The sequence below is a fragment of the Cervus canadensis genome, chromosome 21, assembly GCF_019320065.1.
Source record: "Cervus canadensis isolate Bull #8, Minnesota chromosome 21, ASM1932006v1, whole genome shotgun sequence".
Classification (NCBI taxonomy): domain Eukaryota; kingdom Metazoa; phylum Chordata; class Mammalia; order Artiodactyla; family Cervidae; genus Cervus; species Cervus canadensis.
In genome coordinates, this window is record NC_057406.1 from 48459161 (window position 1) to 48479885 (window position 20725).

The 20725-nt window shown below is 40.7% G+C and overlaps 1 protein-coding gene across 6 annotated transcripts in view; it reads left to right on the forward strand.

The window, feature by feature from the left end:
* The first annotated feature begins 4366 nt into the window (after nucleotides 1–4366).
* GAS2L3 (growth arrest specific 2 like 3) overlaps nucleotides 4367–20725 on the forward strand; it is a 35547-nt gene continuing 19188 nt past the window's right edge. The window contains exons 1-2 of one of the 6 annotated variants that reach the window (XM_043441059.1): nucleotides 4367–4523; nucleotides 17941–17988. In XM_043441059.1, the coding sequence (XP_043296994.1) occupies nucleotides 17965–17988 (24 nt within the window). In that variant the 5' untranslated portion in view covers nucleotides 4367–4523; nucleotides 17941–17964. Of the gene's footprint in view, nucleotides 4524–4578; nucleotides 5638–16790; nucleotides 17026–17940; nucleotides 17989–20725 lie in introns of those variants that run through there. The other 5 variants (XM_043441054.1, XM_043441058.1, XM_043441055.1 and 2 more) reach the window with 5 other exon arrangements.

Consider the following 20725-nt stretch of genomic DNA (forward strand, 5'->3'; position numbering starts at 1 on the left):
TAATCATTCATGCCTATATAATGGAAATTCCAATTTAAAAAAAAACACTAAATGATAGTATTTGGAGAGCTTCTGGGCTGATGAACATATCGAGGTGCCAGGAGGGTGATGTGCCAGAGAGTGTGGAAGCTCCACACCCTCCTCCGTTTACCCTTTGTCTCTCTCGTTTGACTGTTCCTGAGATGTAGCCTTTATAATACACTGGTAATAGTAAGTGAACTGCTTTCCTGAGTTCTGTGAGCCAAACCAGCAAATTAACAAACCTAAAGAGGGAATATCTATACATATCTTATTTCCACATAAGGGCACATTTTGAGGTTCCTAGACAGCATATTAAAAAGCAAATCTTTGCCACCAAAGATTTGATGTTTTCAAATTGTGGCTCTGGAGAAGACTCTTGAGAGTCCCTTGAACAATAAAGAGATTAAACCAGTCAATTCTAAAGGAAATCAGCCCTGAATATTTATTGGAAGGACTGATGCTGAAGCTGAAGCTCCAATACTTTGGCCACCTGATGCGAAGAGCTGACTCATTGGAAAAGACCCTGATGTTGGGAAAGATTGAAAGCAGGAGAAGGGGATGACAGAGGATGAGATGGTTGGATGGCATCACTGACTCAATGGACATGAGTTTGAGCAAGTTCTGGGAGATAGTGAAGGACAGGGAAGCCTGGCGTGCTGAAGTCCATGGGGTCACAAAGAGTCAGACACGACTGAGTGTCTCAACAACAACTAAGGTTCCAGGTGGATATGAATTTTGGAGGGGAGGCTATTCAACTCACTATATAAATGTAACATTTTAGTATTGATCATAACTGTTATGAAATTTTATATTATTGAATTACATACAGATAATATTTGTTAATGTAAATCAATAACATTCCTTTAAGATTGAACTTAGTCTTGTTTTTAATGTTGGCTCTCAATAGATCATCTGCTGAATGAGTAGTTTAATTAACTGAGTGAATCAAGATCTCTGTAGCCCCCAAATTCCATCCAGTAGTTCACACAAGGCAGAATCCATTGATTCTGGATTGATAGCTAATGTCAAAGCATTAAAAACAAAATGCAGAACAAAACAACTAACAAATCAATCAAAGGAAAAAAATCTCCGACAATGACAATAAACTTTAAGCAATAAAGGAGCATCCTTTCAGGGTTGTGGAAAACACCAAAATCACATTTCTGTATTCAAGGATGATGAGATTATGGGTGACTCTTCTGTAGAGATGTGTAGTCAGGTGAATGGATATTCCTAATGTAATAACTTGAAAAATTTAGATCTCCAAGCATGATGCTTTCATCACAATCTGGAGAAAGTCAGACCCATTAAATAAAATACTTTGCCATCTGATGGGAGCAAACTGGTGAGGCTTGCTTTGCATGTTCAGACCATGCCAATTTCAAGTGAGAACACCTAAAACATTACTATTAACCTAACCACCAATTAGAAAATCTACACATGAAAGTAAATTGCAGCTCACTTGTTGAAACCCTCAATTACTAATTGCAGTGTTAAAATCAAGGTAGGTAAGATGGTGACTGTGCTTAGGGGGTGGGGTACTAACTGAGAATTCTTGTAAAAGTGAGGTTGAGAGAGCAACATGCGGGACTTTTTTCATTCATAAGGGAAAAGCAATAAGAATCAAAGAATCTAGAAGGGAACTCCTCACCCATTCCCCACCTTTAACCAATGAGGAAGATGGGCTTAGATTTCCTGACTCTGGATTCACTTTTCACCACATTGTCCTTTATAAGATAGAGGAGTTACCAAGACAAACCAAATAGACAATGAAAATAAAAAGAAACCAGCCATAAAAATACCCTGCTGCCAAAATTTCAGCAAATGGCTTAGAGAAATATTAAGTGGTGTGTGTGAGTGTGTGTGTGTGAGTGTATTTGAGACAGAATGTATACATACTTCACATAACATAGTTTCAATTTTTAATAAATAGTATTCAAATGTTTAGGTACATAGCATGCATGTAAGAAAAAATAGAACTGTTAACTATTGACTCCTCAAACAAAATCTGTGTGACACAATTTACTTATTCATAAGGTTCTGGAGAGCAGTGTACATATTTTGATATTTGGGCTCAACAAATCCAACGTAAAATCAGAACTCCACTCGAAATTTGGCTGAATGAAATGGTATGACAAATTGCCCCTTTAGTTTTAAATAGAAACACTATAAAACTAGTTCCCAACCTTTTGACACCAGGGACCAGTTACATGGAAGACAGTTTTTCCATGGACCAGAGTGTGTGTGTCTGTGGGCGGGGGTGGGGCGGGGTGGGGCTGGTTTCGGGATGATTCAAGTGCATTACATTTATTGTGCACCTTATTTCAATTATTATTACATCAGTTCTACCTCAGTTAATCAGGCATTAGGTTCCAGAATTTGGGGACCCTTGCTATAAAACACAGGTTGATCTGAACACCAGGTCCTGTGAAAATGGATCTATCGCGGTCATGGACAACAAAGGGTTCTGGTAAAGACACCAGTAAAAAAGGAGCAACCACTCTTGGGTATCAGATTCAATGATCACTTAAATGTCAACTTTTTGATGACCATCTTTACCAGGCTAACCCAGAAGGCAAGCTCTGCAAGAGCAGGACTCCACTGCTTAGGGTGGAGTCTGGTACAGAACAAGCGCGTAAATGTGTTTGTTAAATTGACTTCTCAAATCTCTGTCTCTTGCACAAACCAGTTTAACCAGCTTCAAACCTAATTTTCCAACCATATCTTCTGAACACCTCAACGTGCACATTCCTCTCACATTTCAAAGTGAACACGACCTCACACCAAAATGCATTATTCTTCCCCAAGTGTTGTTTTCTTTGTGTTCCTTAGATTGGCATCACTGTCATATGATACCAAGTCCAGATAAATCAGCCTCTTAAATATCTCCAGACATCTCTTTCTCACTATCCCTTCTGAGCTAGTTTAAGTAATTATAATCTTTTTTATTTTTAGAATTGCTGCCAATCTTACTCCTGTCTCCAAAACCCTCAAAAATATTTTTTCCCCTAAAACACAAATCAATCACAATTGCTTGCAAGAAAGAATCTAAATTCCATAGTATCTACAAAGGTTTCCTCTGTGCTTACTCCTCTAGCCTGATTTATCAATACCTCCAAATCCCTAAACTGGTCATTCAGAACTACAATTCCCAGAGCATTCCAGATGCTCTCACATCCTTGGAAGCTTATTCTCTCTGCCTAGAAAGCACTCCTCGCTCCTAATCATCCTCTCCTTTGGCAGATCCCTATTTGTCCTTCAAAATTCAAGTCCTTTCAAGCCTCGGACCATCACCCTTGGACACTGTAGGAGTTTCCTCTTTCACAGATTCTCTGATTTCTACTGAATCTTTACCACCTTGCTGAGCACTTTCAAGGTAAAGACTTTTCTCTTTTTAGTCTTTCAGCAAGCAACAGTACCTCTTCATTGTTTTTTTGTTAAGTGAATGAAGGAATAAATGCTAAAGAGCATCTGCTGCTGCTAAGTCGCTTCAGTCGTGTCCGACTCTGTGCGACCCCACAGATGGCAGCCCACCAGGCTCCTCTGTCCACAGGATTCTCCAGGCAAGAATACTGGAGTGGGTTTGCCATTTCCTTCTCCAGCTAAAGAGCATCATTCCTGGTCAATTCCACTCTTTACAGATGGGAAACTGGACCCAGACAGGCGACATAATTTGACAAAATAAAGCTGAGAGAAAGGGCCTGGGCTTCCAGGCTTTCGGCTCTGACTTTATCCCCATATTAACAAGCCCCGTCTAGTGATCAGACATCTATCTTTGATTTCATTCAAGACCAGTCTCCACTTTACCTCAAGCCTCATTGTGTTGCGGTCAAACCCTTCTCCCTCCCCTCCCCCACGCCCTCCTCTGGAGTTTCCCGAAGGAACAGCCAACATCCTCTTTCTGCTTTCAGCTGTGGCCTGGAACTGCAGGGTTTCTCTCCCTCTCCCCACGCCCCTCACAAGGCCGACAGTTTGCATCCGGAAACGGCAGCTCCCTCAATACAGTGAAATCTCGGTTGGATTTAGGATTGGGAGGCGCTCTTAACAGATCAGGATAAAACTCAGGGCAACTCTGAGCAACACTCCAGGACGCTTCGAGAAGAGACTGATTCACCTCCTGCTAATCTGGACAAATAGGGTTTATTGTTGTCGCTGAGGGGCCAGACGAAAGGACGTGCCCTGTGACCAAGCCACTTTCTGTGAGAAGAGCGACTTGGCCGCCAGGCTTGTGTGACCGCAGGCGGAGGAAGACCAGTCCCTTGATCCAGACGCACGCAGGTCTCGTGCTCCTAGAGGCCAGGAGGCGGGGCGGGGCCTCCAGCCACGCCCCCTCCCCGCCTCCTCCGAAACAGGCCGCGCCGATTGGTTCCTTCGAAACGGGCCGCGGCGAACCCTGAGCCCGAGGCAGCCGCGGCGGCGGTTGGGCAGGGGCGTGCCGGCCCGGCACAGATTGAGCGCGATGTTGCCCAGCAGGGAGAAGTGACCCTCCTGCGCCTGTGCGGGTGAGTACTTCTTTGTTTGCCGTTCTCTTTTCCTCGCGAACTCTTACTCGCCTTCTTGGGGATGCGGCGCCTCAGCTGGCACTGGAAGAGGCCCCGCGCTCAGCCCACCCGAAGGGTTGGTTCAGTATGGGCTCAGAGCTGCGGGATTCAAGTTGATGTGCGATTGGTCCGCTGCGGGGGTCGCGGGCGCTGATTGGTCCCTGGGGCCGTCAAGATGAAGCAAGTCCCTGCCTTCTCCTGCCCACCCAGGTTTGGTGCAGGGGCCACAGGTGTGCTGGGGCGGCAGGTGTGCTAGGCGGGGGATGAGGTAATCACTCGCTGCCGCTCCGCTTTAGAATCCAGGAAGAGGTCAGAGTCTGAAATTTAGCCTCTTAAGAGGCACCTTTGTTTCCAAGCGCCTAGCTCACAGAGGGTCACTTGATTCCTCGGTGTCACCCCTGGGAAGAACTGATGTAGTCACTGACCTTGGAAGGGAAATTGCAGATAGTTATTTTGCCATCTGGCAGAGGGAAAAGTTTGTTCTCTGTTCCCTCCAGTCCACGCAAGGCTCATGTTGCCGAGATGAACGGAAAGAGGGGACGTACCTCAAGGCTGTGAGCGCTGCTTTTCCTACCCGCACGTTTCGCTTTGAAGGGCTGCGTTGCGGGGAGGTTTGTAGATTGCCTTGGAAGTCGAAGGAAAATTTTGGAGCCTGTGCTTGCCATTCAGTCGCTCCTGGTTCCTAACTAATCTCTTCGAACCGCAGGATTGAGTCTTACTGATTTAGAGTGCTTCGTGGAACGTCTGTTAGAGAAGCTGGTCAGTCCTTATTAAGTGAAAAGATGTTTCTTTCCGGCCCAGTCTCGGTCAGTTTAGCTTCGTTTGTGTGAAGAGTGTTAATACCTACTCTCTCAGAAGATAAGCATGTTGTGAACTGCTGTTTGATCTCCTCAGTTGGCACTTAAATAATTAGGAACTGGCCTTCTCGCCACCTCAGATTCCCTTTAGGAGGAGACTGGAATGGGTTTGAATGAAGAAGTGAAAACTGGTAGTAGTCGCCTGGTGTAGATCCTTATACGTGTCTGTCTGACTCATCTCTTTCAAAACCTCATTAAAAACCAACGGACTTTGCGTGGTAGGTGTGTCCGCTATTTCCACATTAATGAATTATAAGTAATGTTTCTTTTTATGTGTTTCTAAGTGTGGGGGCACTGAAGTCACACTTTACTATGTGTGTGACCTTAGGCAAGTTATTTAATCTTTCTAAGTCTATATTTCCTACTGTGTAAACAAAGATTAATAATAAATAGTTGCTACCTTATTGCTTTGATGGTTGTGAAGGTCAAATGAAATAATCCATGTAACTAGTTTAGTACATTGCCTGACACATAACTAGCATTATTTCTGTGCTGCTGGGCAGAGAGGAGCAAAAGGTGAAGACAGTACCAGAGGTAGTGGTATTAGTATTTATCATTCATTGATTAAGTTTGTACATGTAAAGTACTTATTACTGTTTATCAGTATGAGATGGTTGGATGGCATCACTGACTCAATGGACATGAGTTTGCGCAAACTTAGGGAGGCAGTGAAGGATGGGGAAGCCTGGCTGGCTGCAGTCCATGGGGTCGCAAAGAGATGGACATGACTGAGGGACTGAACAACAACGGCAAGAACTGTTTCTCAAACGCATTATTACCTAGCATGTACCAGGTCCTGTTCTAGATGCTTTACTTATATATTGTTAAGCCTGTTAGTAATCCTGCAGCGTCATAGATGAGGAAACTTAAGCTCAGACAAAGAAATTAAGCTACTGAGGTTCACCCAGAATTCAGGCTAGACTGTCTCACTCCAATGTCCAGCCTCTTTTTTTAATCACACTACTCTTGCATTTATATATCCAGAATTAAGCTTCTTTGCACAGTTGTTTGTATGGCCCAGGTTCATTTTCCCATGGGTTTCGGTTCATTTTGACTATTTCGTTAAAAAATAGTGGTAAGTAATTTGTGATGGTGAATCAAAGTGTGTGATAAAGGAATAATGTCAACAGTATACTGCTATTACTAAAAAACTAAATGAGTCCAATGACGTTTAGAGAATTGGTCAGTTCAAAGGTAATGTTTCCTAATTTAAATTTTCCCATTCAGTTTTTGCGTATTTACTGTACTTTTTACTAAGCAGCAGTCTTTTTTTTTTTTTCCTGTCAATTTCAATTTAATTGAAATAGTGAAAGTTCAGTTATTTCAGTAATTGTTTTTCAAGCTGACTGTTGTGAGGAAAGGTAAGGGGTTAAGGTTAATGCATACTGTTATATTTTACTTTCTTACACTACACTGGCTGTATATGTTTCTGTGTGTGTGTGTGTTTTCCTTTCTTCCTATTATTGGTTTCTCCCTCTACTTTGTTATTTTTAAATCCTTAATGAAACTTGCAGTGTACATAGTATTTGAGAGAATAGGAAACTTGAGTCTGTCTAGTCAATTGTCTCACTTTGAATTTCCCTATTTTAATTGAAATGTAACTACCATAGAGAAATGCCTCAGAAGTAATGTTTACAAGATGCAGGCAATAATTATAATTGTTATCTCTTCAGTGTTTCTCCTAAAGAGGCAGAAAGTTTTCTCATATTATTACATTGTTACAAAATAGGGGTTTTAACAGAAAGTTGCTATGTATCTCATCAATGAATTTCCAATTTTCAAAGAGCTAGAATGTAATGAAATATAGCAGATACACAAATGCAATTTCATGTTTACTGCTGAAAGGGTCTTTTACAATATTATGACCATCAGTCATATGTTAGATATTGCCGAGGTGCTGACTGGTAAAGATTTCTGCCTCCTGTCACAAAAACAAACTTTTCTGTAAGAAAGTATAAGCTATGGTGAAGGGCTCACTTTACATAGAATTTACTAAACATTGTGACTTTTGTTTTCCTTTGATGGATGACTTGTTAATGTTTTTGATTGCCAAAATAAAATTGGCTGTTGAAAAAACTATTTGACTTTGTTCAGGAATTTTTTTCTCTCACCCTCACACAGTTTAGAAAACACTGTGGCCAGAGTCACGTAATTAAATGCTGTCCTGCGGGTCGCCTTCAGATGCGTCATGTACGATGGGCATCTTTTCACAGCAATACACACAGTGCTTATTCTTTCAGGTGCCGAATGAGTCCACTCTGTGAATGTCCTGTATGTTATTTTAGAGGTTTCCTGTTCGTAGACATTTAATGTTGTTTTTACATTTCTTTATGTTAGTGTATATATGTATGTTTTCCATTGTATGTGTATGTTTTCCATTAGGGATTCCCTGGTGACTCAGACGGTAAAGAGTCTGCCTGCAGTGTGGGAAACCTGGGTTTGATCCCTGGGTTGGGAAGATCCCCTGGAGAAGGAGATGGCAACCCACTCCAGTATTCTTGCCTGGAGAATCCCATGGACGGAGGGGTCTGGCAGGTTACAGTCCATGGGATTGCAAAGGGTCAGACACGACTGAGCGACTTCATTTTTCACTTTCATGTTTTATATCGATTCTTTTAGTCCGTCATATATAATATATATCTATCATATATATATCTATAGATAATATATACTTACATATCTATATATAATATATATCTATACATATATCTATCATATCATATATAAAGGCAAACTGATTTTAAGTTGTTGTTTTTCTTTAAACATTTCTTGGCTCCTTCCTGTTGAAGCCAGCAGTGTGACCATCTCTTTCCACCTCTCTTCTCACATCCCCTTCTCTGGCTCTGACCTTTCTGCCTCCCACTGATAAGAATTTTTGTTATTACAATGGGCTCACCGGATAACCTCCCATTTTCTTAGGCCCTTGATTTACTCAATCAGCAGAGTCCATTTTGCTGTCATGAAATATACTGTCATGAAAACAGTATATTCACAGGTTTGGGGGTTATTACATAGACATCTTTGGGGTTCATTATCCTGTCTACTGCAAATGGAGTTTATTTAAAAGATGTAATAATGTACTTACCCAGTAGGACTGCCGTATGAATTCCTGAGAAGTGTATTGACCCTGGAGTCCTTGCCTGTTGGCACAGCTCTTCTGCCTTGTTCATTTGGATCCTCTGCTAAATGTACACCAGGTTTAGTCTTTTTTTTTTTTTCCCCCCAGTGATTTTATATCAGGTAGCTCACTTTACCTGCTGGTACGTTGACTAGTAACTACTTCACATATTTCACCTTGGACATGTGTGATGAGAGGCAAGATTATTTATCAATTCAGGTCCCATAATAAAAATGAAAAATAATAAATAATACCCCCCAAAGTTTCCTGTTAGATATTTGTTTGCTATGTGTCAGCTTCCAAGACTGTACCACATTTTACCTATCTGATTTTTCCTAGAGATGTTCACACATCCATCTTCTACTGCAAGTGTTTCCCTAGACTTTCAGCTTAAACACCTCTCTCACACTACTCCCAATAGCAATCTTGTAACAGACTTGCTTCCCTGGTGGCTCACATGGCAGAAAATCTGCCTACAGTGCAGGAGACCCAGGTTCAATCCCCAGGGCTCTGGGAGATCCCCTGGAGAAGGAAGTGGCTACCAACTCCAGTTCTTGCCTGCAGAATTCCATGGACAGAATTCAGTCCATACGGTCACAACTTGGTCAAGCAACGTACAGAAATAATGAAGAAATAGTATAAAGCACTGTATAAATAAGGAATTGGGAGAAATGCTAGGTGAATTCAAGAGCTACAGATATAAGCAGAATTAATTTAGGCCAATCAGGAAGGGCTCCTGGGAGAAGGTAAATCAGAAGAGTTATAAACCTGGAATAATCTAGATGAGGACGCTGTCCCTCTTGTTAACTCTTTCTCTCCTGTCTAAATATTGGATTTTCTCAGGACTTGTTCTAGACCCTAATCACTGCTTTCTCCATTTCTTTCTCCAGGAAGGTCTCATTCTTTCTAGCGGCTTTATCTCCCAAGGATTGCTGACAATTTCTGTCTCCTCCCAAACTTTCTTCTTAGGTCTAGATTTCCAACTGCCAAAATGACATTTTGGCTTAAATGTCTTTAAAGGCTTCTCAAATTAAACGTGACCAAAACACAGCGCCTTTGCCATCTCTGCTGGCTTCCCTGCTTCAGTCTGTTCAGATGCCCATCATCCTCATTTCGCTAAACACTGCCATCATCTATTTGCTTAGTGGCTTAAACCAGAAAATCTGGAGTAGTTCCTGACAGCTCACTCTGCCCTGACATCCTTCCACCATCTCTAACCATTATCAAGTCTTGATTCTTTACTCCAAAATAGGCGTCAGATGCACCCACTTGTCTCTGGTTGAGACAGTGTCAGCATCCCTGCTCGGTCACCATCACTTGTTGCTGAACTGCTGCCGTGGCCCACTCCTCTTCCCCTTCCAGGCTGCTCCCCGTCTCGTCTCCCACGTGCTCACTTTCCTTTGCTCTCCCTGTTTCCACTCCTCTCTGCTGCTCCGCCTCTCACTGTAGCCTCTGATTCTTTCCCACCTCTCTACCCACCTGTCCCTCTCTTTCCTTCCCCCTTTTCTCTGTTAAACCCCTCACTATTTTGCTCCCATGTCTCCCGCCCTGCCGCAGGAGATCTGTTAAAACCGTGAATTGCATTGTCTTTCCTTTGGTTGAAACTCTTCCATGGCTTCCTACTGTGCTTAGAATAAAATCTAATTTCCTCAACTTGGCTTTGTGCGGTGGGGCTACTGCCTAACTTTGCAGCCCTATCCTAAGGCACACACGCTCCACGCGGCAGTCATACTGGCTTCTTCCGGTCCTCAGAATGCACCAAATGCTCTCTGTTCAGAGTCTTTGTAAAAAGTATTCTCTATGCATAGAACCCTTCCTCTTCTCTCTTCCTGGCTGATTCCCACCATTCTTCAAGTTCATGTTTTTCCTATGGCAAAACCATTCGTATATCACTCAGTCTAAGTCTTTAAAGTAGGCCCCTGTTGTTCTCTCTCTGGTCTTTCCTCCAAAGCAGTTACCATGATTTAACAGTGTATATTCTCTGTGGATTCACTAACGTACACAAACGAATGTAGTGGCTCCTTGAGAGCATCACGTCTGCCATGCTCATCATGCGTCTCTTGCCTGGGGTGCCTAGTTTAATAAAGGCTGTGAGGAAATACTTGTCGGATGAATGAAGGAATGGACACTGCTTGGATGAACAGTGATAGAGCCACAGAACTGAGCAGGACTGGCAGAGAGGATGCTGAGGAGACAGCTTGAGTGCAGCAAAGAGCCTCTGTGTGACGTGCTGGAAGACTTCTAGCAATGGACTTGTATGTCACAAACCCGCTTTGGAGTATACTCCAATTAGGTGGTTGGTATTTTACAGTTTTTAATGTTCATTTATGGGCTTCCCTTGTGGCTTAGCTGGTAAAGAATCTGCTTGTAATGAGGGAGACCTGGGTTCGATCCCTGGGTTGGGACAATCCCCCGGAGAAGGGAAAGGCTACCCACTCCAGTATTCTGGCCTGGAGAATTCCATAGACTATATAGTCCATGGGGTCACAAAGAGTCATTCATTTATAACCATATTACAGTATGTTGTAAGTTTTTTATGTTAGAAAAAAGAAGCTTTCCAAATTACATTTAATGATTTCTCAGTATTAGTTTTGTTATCTCTTTTTAATTTGATGAATTATGTTAAGTGCACTATAATTATGTTTCATCATGGTATCATCACAACAACTCACTTGTTAAGTGCTAGGTATGTGTCAGCTACTTTATTTGTATCACCTCATTTAATCTTTACATGAGGCAGGGAGGTGGTGGTATCCTTTACATGACAAAGGAGGTGGTGGTATCCCATTTACAAATGAGAACATGGATTCAGAGAAGTTAACTATCCCAAAGTGAAAAAGAAAGTGAAGTCACTCAGTCGTGTCCGACTCTTTGTGACCCCACGGATGGTAGCCTACTAGGCTCCTCTGTCCATGGGATTTTCCAGGCAGGAGTACTGGAGTGGGTTACCGTTTCCTTCTCCAGGGGATCTTCCCAACCCAGGGATTGAACCCAGGTCTCCCGCATTGCAGGCAGATGCTTTACTGTCTGAGCCCCAGGGAAGCTAACTAACTATACCAAGATCATCTGAAATGCAAACCAGATAGGTCTGCTACTTTCTACTATCCCAGTGGTGCCTTTATGGTGACTTGTTTTATACATTAAAAAACATGAAATCTGTTTTATATGGATTTGTTGTTCAGTCGCCAAGTCCCGTCTAACTCAGTGCGACCCCGTGGACTGCAGAACGCAAGGCTCCGCTGTCCTCTGCTGTCTTGGAGTTTGCTTAGATTCATGTTCATTGAGTTAGTGGTGCTATCTAACCATCTCATCCTCTGCCTTCTCCAAAAGGATCCCTTCTCCTTTTGCCTTCAGTCTTCCACAGGATCAGGGTCTTTTCCAATGTGTTCACTCTTCGCATCAGGTGGTCAAAGTATTGGAGCTTCAGCTTCAGCATTAGTCCTTCCAATGAATATTCAGGGTTAATTTCCTTTAGGATTGACAGGTTTGATTTTGCAGTCCAAGGGACGCTCAAAATCTTCTCCATTGCCACAATTAGAAATCATCAATTCTTCGGCGTTCAGTCTTCTTCTTGGTCCAGCTCTCACATCCATACATGACTACTGGAAAAACTGTGTAACTTTGACTATATGGACCTTTATCGGCAAAGTGATGTCTCTGTTTTTTAATATGCTGTCTAGGTTTGTCGTAGTTTTCCTTCCAGGAGCAAGTGTCTTTTAATTTCATGGCTGCAGTCTCCATCTACAGTGATTTTGGAGCCCAAGAAAATAAAATCTGTCACTGTTTCCATTTTTCCCCCTATTTGCCATGAAGCAATGCAACCAGATGCCATGACCTTATTTTTTTTAGTGTTGTTTGAAGTCAGCTTTTTCACTCTCCTCCTTTACGCTCATCAAGAGGTTCTTTAGTTCCTCCTCACTTTCTGCTGTTAGAGAAGTATCATCTGTGTATCTGAGGTTGTTGATATTCCACCCAGCAATCTTGATTCCAGCTTGTGGTTTATCCAGGCTGGCATTTCACATGATGTACTCTGCATATAGATTAAATAAGCAGGGTGACAATATACAGCCTTGTTGTACTCCTATCCCAATTTTGAGCTAGTCAGTTGTTCCATGTCCAATTCTAACTGTTGCTTCTTGACCCACACACAGGTTTCTCAGGAGACAGGTAAGGTAGTCTGGTACTCCCATCTCTTGTCGTGCACAGTCAAAGGCTTTAGTGTAGTTAATGAAGCAGAAATAGATGTTTTTCTGGAATTCTTTTGCTTTTCCCATGATTCAGAAAAGTGTTGGCAATTTGATCTCTGGTTCCTCTGCCTTTGGAACCCAAGTTCTCAGTTCATATAGTGCTGAAGCCTCTAGCTTGAGGGATTTTGAGCATAACCTTGCTAGCATGTGAAATGAGCACAATTATAGTTGGAACATTCTTTGGCATTGTCCTTCTTTGGGATTGGAATGAAAACTGACCTTTTCCAATCCTATGGCCACTGCTGTTTTCAAAATTTTGCTGGCATATTGAATATAGCTCTTTAACAGCATTATCTTGTAGGATTTGAAGTAACTCAGCTGGATTGTCACCTCCACTAACTTTGTTCATAGTAATGCTTCCTAAGGCCCACTTGACTTCACATTCCAGGATGTCTGGCTCTAGGTGAGTGACCACACCATCGTGGTTATTTGGGCATTAAGATCTTTTTTGTATAGTTCTTCTGTGTATTCTTGCCACCTCTTCTTAATCTCTTCTGCTTCTGTTAGATCCTTACTGTTTCTGCCCTTTCCTCTATTTCTTTTCATTGTTGATTTATGTAGGCTTTTTTTTTTTTTTTAAATGTTTCCTTGCTGTTCTCTAGAAATTTGCCTTCAGCTGGATTTTATCTTTCCCTTTTCCCCTTGCCTTTAGTTTCTCTTCTTTCCTCAGCTATTTATAAAGCCTCCTCAGACAACCACTTTGCCTCCTTGCATTTCTTTTTCTTGGGGATGGTTTTGGTCACCGCTTTCTGTACAATGTAATGAACCCCTATCCATAGGTCTTCAGGCACTCTGTCTACCAGATCTAATCCCTTGAATCTATTTATCACTTTCCCTGTGTAATCATTAGGGATTTAATTTAAGTCATACCTGAATGATCTAGTGGTTTTCCCTACTTTGTTCAGTTTAAGCCTGAATTTTGCAATAAGAAGCTCATGTTCTGAGCCACAGTCCACTCCAGGTCTTTTTTTTTTTTTTTTTTTGGCTGACTGTATAGAACTTCTCCATCCTCAGCTGCAAAAAATAAAATCAATCTGATTTTGGTAGTGTTGACCATCTGGTGATGTCCATGTGTAGAGTCTTCTCTTGTGTTGTTGGAAGAGGCTGTTTGCTATGACCAGTGTGTTCTCTTGGCAAAACTGTTAGCCTTTGTCTTGCTTCATTCTGTACTCTAGAAAACCAAAATTTGCCTGTTATTCTGTGTACCTCTTGATTTCCTACTTTTGCATTCCAATCCTCTATGATGAAAAGGGCATCTTTTTTTTGGTGTTATTTCTAGAAGGTTTTATAGTCTTCATAGAACCAATCAACTTTAGCTTCTTCAGCATCAGTGGTTGAAGTGTAGACTTGGATTACTATGATGTTGAATGGTTTGCCTTGAAAATGAACTGAGATCATTCTGTTATTTTTGAGGTTGCACCCAAGTACTGCATTTTGGACTCTTTCATTGACTATGAAGGCTACTCCATTTCTTCTAAGGGATTCTTGCCCACAATAGTAGATATAATGGTCATCTGAGTTAAATTTGCCCATTCCTGTCTATGTTAGTTCACTGATTTCTGAGATGTAAATGTTTAGTCTTGCCATCTCATATTTGACCACATCCAGTTTACCTTGGTTCATGGACCTGACTGTCCATGTTCCTGCACCATATTTTTCTTTACAATGTCAGACTTTACTTTCACCACCAGGCATAGCCACTGAGCATATAATGCATATAAACTGTTTCCACATTGTTTCCACTTTGGCCCAACCACTTCATTCTTTCTGGAGCTATTAGTAATTGCCCCCTGGTCTTCCCCAGTAGTATATTGGACACCTTCCAACCTGGAGGCCTCATCTTCTGGTGTCGTATCTTTTTGTCTTTTTATACTGTTTGTGAGGTTCTCACGGCAAGAATACTGAAGTGGTTTCCATTTCCTCCTTCAGAGTACCACGATTTGTCAGAACTCTGCACTATGACCCGTCTTGCACAGCATGGCTCATAGTTTCGTTGAGTTACGCAAGCCCCTTCACCATGGCAAGGCTGTGATCCATGAAGGGGATGGTATGAATACAGCATTACTATTTTCTCTTCTAGGCAGCTAAGAAATATTTAACTCAGAATTTTAAAACGGAGAAAATAAGTTTTTTTTTTTATTCCCCTGAACAGATCAGGATATCTTTTTCAACTATTTCTCTAAATGAAGCATTAAAAATGATGTGTTTGACACCCAGAAGGGAGCACAGAGTAATGTGAGAACACTTGTGTTCTCACCGCTTCTCCTGAATGAGAATCCTGTTGGCACAGGTGCCTCTGTGCATCCTGAGCTCCCCTTCCTTCCCTCCTCAGCAGTGACCGCTGTGCCAGCCTGGGCACTTATCGTGTCCCGGCAGCTTATGTGTCTTGGCACTCATCTGTCAGCGGGGTGCTACCGCTGTGTCGCAGTGGCAGTTAATGTTATTTTTCTGAGGAATCTTACTTTATTTCTTTGCTTTTTGGCCATTATTTTACAAATCGGCCCCTGATTTGTTCCAGGACAGAGCCATGCCACTTGTGCTCTCCCCACCGTATTTTATTAATATAATGTGAGTGAGGAATATATGTACTCAGTTTCAGAGCCTACAGCTGTGGAAAAAAGGAGCTGCTCCACAGGCTGGCTTTTTTTTTTTTATTCCCATCATGATCTGAAGTCAAATTGATATAAAGAGCCTTACCATAAATAATCTTAAGGATCTCACGGCTGAAACTATTTCTGAGTGTTGTTCTTCAGTCAGTAAGTCATGTCCAACTCTTTAGCAACGCCTTGGGCGAAGTGGACTAGGCCCAAGTTCTGTTCAAGTTTCAGGTAGATGAGCTTATTATGTGCTTCCAACATTTTCTCCAGATTTAAAAAATTGAGCCTGGTATTCGTCACTTGTGGTTTGTCTTGTTGAAGGTTCCCATTAGCAAATAGTCTGGCCTTGGTCACATGAGAGCTTCCGACCGCCACCACCCCCCGCCCCCCCTCCTCCAGATATAAGGGAAAAGACTTCCTCAAGATGGCACAGAATTAAAGTAGTCTTCTCCAAAAAGACAGACAAAAAAAACCCAGAAACCAAAAAGGCCAGTAAGTTGCTAATTAAGATGCAGCTCCAAAATAAGAGTTGCTGATTCAGTGTAATTAGTTTATGTGGAAAAAAAATTGCAGACACTGAGACTTTTAGGGAAAGATAGATAAGAGGAAAGTAGGTAATAAGCTGAGTAAGAAGCAAGAATTGCAATTGCAATGCAGGTTAGCTACTGGGCTAACAGTAGACAAGAAGCTGCTTTTGGGATTATATGCTTGAGACAAAAATGGCTTATGAAGAGAATATTGAATGGCTCGAAAATATCGATCACTGGCTCTTAGCATCTGAAACACAGGGAATACTCTGGAGTTAATTGATGAATTACTGATAGAGTCTCATCAACTAATAAAAGTTTTCCAGTAAGAGCATATATTTGTGTACATGATAGTTTTCCACATATGAAGATATGTTACAACTTATCTGAGTAACATTTATTAAGTAACTACTTTTAAAAGGTAATCAAGATGGTTATCCTTTTGTCATCTTTAAAGTAGTTCTATGAGATAAGAATGATGTGGAAAATATATATATGTATGTGTATATATATTATATTTAATAGACTCTGCTAAAGTTCAGTGACTGAAGATTGTGCACAAATTCTTCATTTCTTTCATAAAACTAATTTTGCTGAATTTTCCATAAAAAGTGCAACTGCTAAACATTCTTGTGATAGCTTCTTTGTGACTGTGTCACTGTTCTTGATTTGCACACGCCTTATAATTTAAGCCTTCTTTTGTTTGGGGTTGGCAGTTCCAACTGTTCAAGCTCTTGTCTGATTATGTGGGACTCCTTATTTTAATGGGAGCAGCTTCTCTGCTGCATTTTTAAAAAATGGTCTCGGAAGCCTCTTACTGTGGATCTTTGTTAGGGACAAAGGATTATTTATGCTAAAGGAGAATGTATCCCCCACTGAATTAGCTCGTGGGAAGCATAACAAGCTCATTAGTAATGCTCAATTGTACTTTGGCCTTTTGCTAGGGTAGAGAGAAGGAAAAATGATATCAAGAACATTCTGGTGTTCTTTGCCTTCTTACAAAGCCAATGTGATATGTAACAGCAGACTTTTCAGTTAGGTTTAGCTCCATTTCAGCTTTGGTACCAGAAGTATTCCTGAGAGGAAAGTGGAATGTGTAGTGGTTACCGTGCCTGAGGTATGTTTGGTATGACTTAGGGAAGAAAGTCACTTTTCCTGGGAAATGGATAGCATTATAGCCTTATAAGCCATTTTCTGTTTTTTCTTAGAATGTTTTAATGGCGGTTTACAATTAAAAAATAGACCAGTGTATTACGCTGCTCTCAGCAATCTAAAAATTCTAGGTTTTATATAGTCTATATTATTCTGAATGTTTTCAAACTCTTTTTTTTTCCTCTGAAAATATATTAAAGAATTGTATCAATCTAACTTAATTAAAGTTGTATTTTTTTTCTTGTAGGTTTCAAGAATAGTACTTTAGAGTTTGAATTCCTGTTCCTTTTGGGTTTTTGACTTTAACACCTTGTGGAGAAAATAACTTATGAAAAATTATCATAGAAAGGCATTGAGTATTGTTTCATAGTTAAAATTGATATTTTTTCCTTTTTACCTTATTATCTGGTAGAAGAGGCTTATGGTTTAGCTTGTGAATTTATGCGAAGTTTAGATGAACTTATATGATCTTTCTGTAAAGATCAGATGAAAGATACTTTCAGTATCAGCTGTTGTGATGTTTGTATTACATTATACTTACAATGTCTTCACAGGGAGAAATTCTGGGGCATTTTTCATATAAAACTAAGTTTTATTGTTAATTTTATTTTGCTAGTCAAATGCTTCAAGAGTTTCTTTGATATTAGTACCAGAAACAACATATTAAAGTGTTTCAGATTTTCCTCTTTCAAATGAGGAGTACTTTTATGAAGAAGCTAGGAGTATGATTGAATTCTCCTATCGTCAAATAACTCCAAATAGAAGAACAAGTATTAGGTTTTCCATCAAATAGAATAAAGCAGATTCCTTATAAGTTGAGGGTTTGGGGGAATGGCAAAGCTACCATTGTGTGAATATTAATGTTTTGTTTTATTTTCAGAACAGCAGTGTCATTTCAGGATAGATGACCATGCTGCCTGCAATTCAAGTAAGTGGTTTTCTTGGGGAAATATGTATTTAAATTAATGAGATCAATGTAACAAGATTACAATAGTTAGGAGAGTTATCACAAATTTTTTTTATTGTACTAATTTTTTAAGCATCAAATTTAATAACAGAAATACTCTATTTTTACTTTCTAGTTCTAAAAAGACTTTAAGCATTCATTTATACTGCATATTTGTAAGAATCAAAAATACCTTAGGATTGGTGAGTTCATCTTAATTATTTTGCCCCAGGAAAAGAATTAGAATATTTTGTGATTTTCTTCTCATTAGAATTTGGGATGTATTTGTAGTTAAAAGAGCTTTCAATGAAAACAAGTGAAAAATTTTAATTTTAGATAATTGTACATGTGTCCTTTAATGCCTGTAAATAACATGGTATTAAAACTTAAAATTTAAAGTGTGGACTTTTTTGGTTAGTTTTTTGGTGAGGAGAAGCAAGATGGAAATAATGAGACAAACCAGAATAATCTTACATTTGAATTTGAATGCTTTCCAGAGTTAGTTCAGTCGCTCAGTCGTGTCCGACTCTTTGCGACATCATGAATCGCAGCACGCCAGGCTTCCCTGTCCATCACCAACTCCCGGAGCTTACTCAAACTCATGTCCATCGAGTCGGTGATGCCATCCAGCCATCTCATCCTCTGTCGTCCTCTTCTCCTCCTGCCCCCAATCCCTCCCAGCATCAGGGTCTTTTCCAGTGAGTCAACTCTTCACATGAGGTGGCCAAAGTACTGGAGTTTCAGCTTCAGTATCAGTCCTTCCAATGAACACCCAGGACTGATCTCCTTTAGGATGGACTGGTTGGATCTCCTTGCAGTCCAAGGGACTCGCAAGAGTCTTCTCCAACACCAGAGTTAGTACTTATTCTTATATCCTTTAAAGTTTTCTTTCTTTTGATATACATAGAACATGACTGAATTTTAACTTAAAAACTGCCTGGAAGGTCTACTTAGAAAGATGCAAGCAACTGATAATAAAGTTTGCCTTGGAAAGTGAGAATTGGAGAGTCAATCAGATTTCATGTCTGATATTAGTTCTGCCACTCTGTGAGGTCCTGGCAAGTTATTTTACCTCTCTGAGTTCCCGCTTCCTTGCCTCTAGGGTGAGGATAATAGCACTTATTTTTTAGGTAGTTGTGAGGAGTCAGTGAGATAACATGAGCAAGATGTGCCCTGGAATGTGTTACATAGTGGGCACTTAGGAAGTTTGGTTGTATCACTGGTACAACAAAATTACCCAGGTGTAAAACTGGAGATTATACCTGTGTCATGAGAGTCTTTTTCTTTTTTATTAAGAAAGAAGACATCAAGATAACAGTGGGTGACAGCCTAGAGAAGATAGTTTATCACATGGTTAAGAGCAGCTCTGGCTGCGACGCTCTTTCTCTGCTTCTGAGCTGTGCAGCTTTGCTAGCAAACACTCTCATCGTGTTTTCCTTCTGGGCTTCCCTTGTGGCTCAGCTGGTAAAGAATCTGTCTGCAATGCGGGAGATTCTTGGGTTGGGAAGATCCCCTGGAGAAGGGAGGGGCTACCCACTCCAGTATTCTGGCCTGGACAATTCCATGGAATGTACAGTCCATGGGGTCACAGAGTCAGACACGAATGAGCAACTTACACTTCACTCTTGGACTTGGCAGTTCATGTCAGTCTCCCAGAAGGTCTTATTTTACCTATTTGGGTCCTCTCTAATCCACGTTGAGTATGCTCAGAACTTGTTATTTCTAAAAACCATTTTTATCTGAGTATGTACATCTATCTCTTTTTATCCAGGTCTTTGTGTGTCGTCAATTTCATGTTGATTATGTTTTCTTCTTTATTGAGTGCTTTTTATCATTGCACCTTGAGCATATTTTTCTCATTTCCATCCTACTGGCCATTAATACTTTCTTGATGAAATTTTTTTTTTTCACAGAGTTTTCTTATAGTTTCATGAACCTTTCTCTCATCTAGATTACACAGATCCACCTCTAGTGATTCTTTTTCAAGAGTACTTTTGACGTCCCTCATGGAAGTTTTTGCTTCTTTCCCTGGTAAATGTGAGAACTTCCTAGGATTTTCACCTCTTTGCTAATTAGACTTTGTTATTCCTAAATGCCTTGCAGAGAGGAGGCACCCAGTAGACAGCTATTTTCAATTTGTTTCTTATTCACTTAATTCATGAAGGTCTTCCTTGCCCCTTATTATGTCCATGGTTCTGATTAGTAAATAAACTTACAGTCTAAAAATCAGTGAACTATAGCTCCTAATCGCTTTTGGGTCCTAGTCCCTTTTGAAAACCTGACAAAAACTATGAACTCTCTCTCTCTGAGGAAAGGACTGTTTGTACATAGGCCTAAATTTTTGCCTAAATGTCAGTTAGGTTAAATCAGTAAGTTGTGTACTGATTCAAGTTCTTCTGTAGACTGCCTATTGTTAGGAATGTTTGCAATATGACAGTTTTCAGCATGATTGAGAACAATCTTTATACATACAGACTTTGTTATTAACATCTAACTTTTAACAACATTAATGTGCTAATTGCTTTACAATGTTGTGTTGGTTTTTGCTATACAACAGTGTGAATCACTCATAATTATATATATGCCCTCTGCAGTCTCCCTCCCCTCCCCACCAGTCCCACCCCCTAGGTCATCACAGAGCAGAGGCTGGCCTCCCTGTGTTATGTAGCAACTTCCCACCATCTGTTTCACACATGACGGCCTACATATGTCCATGCTA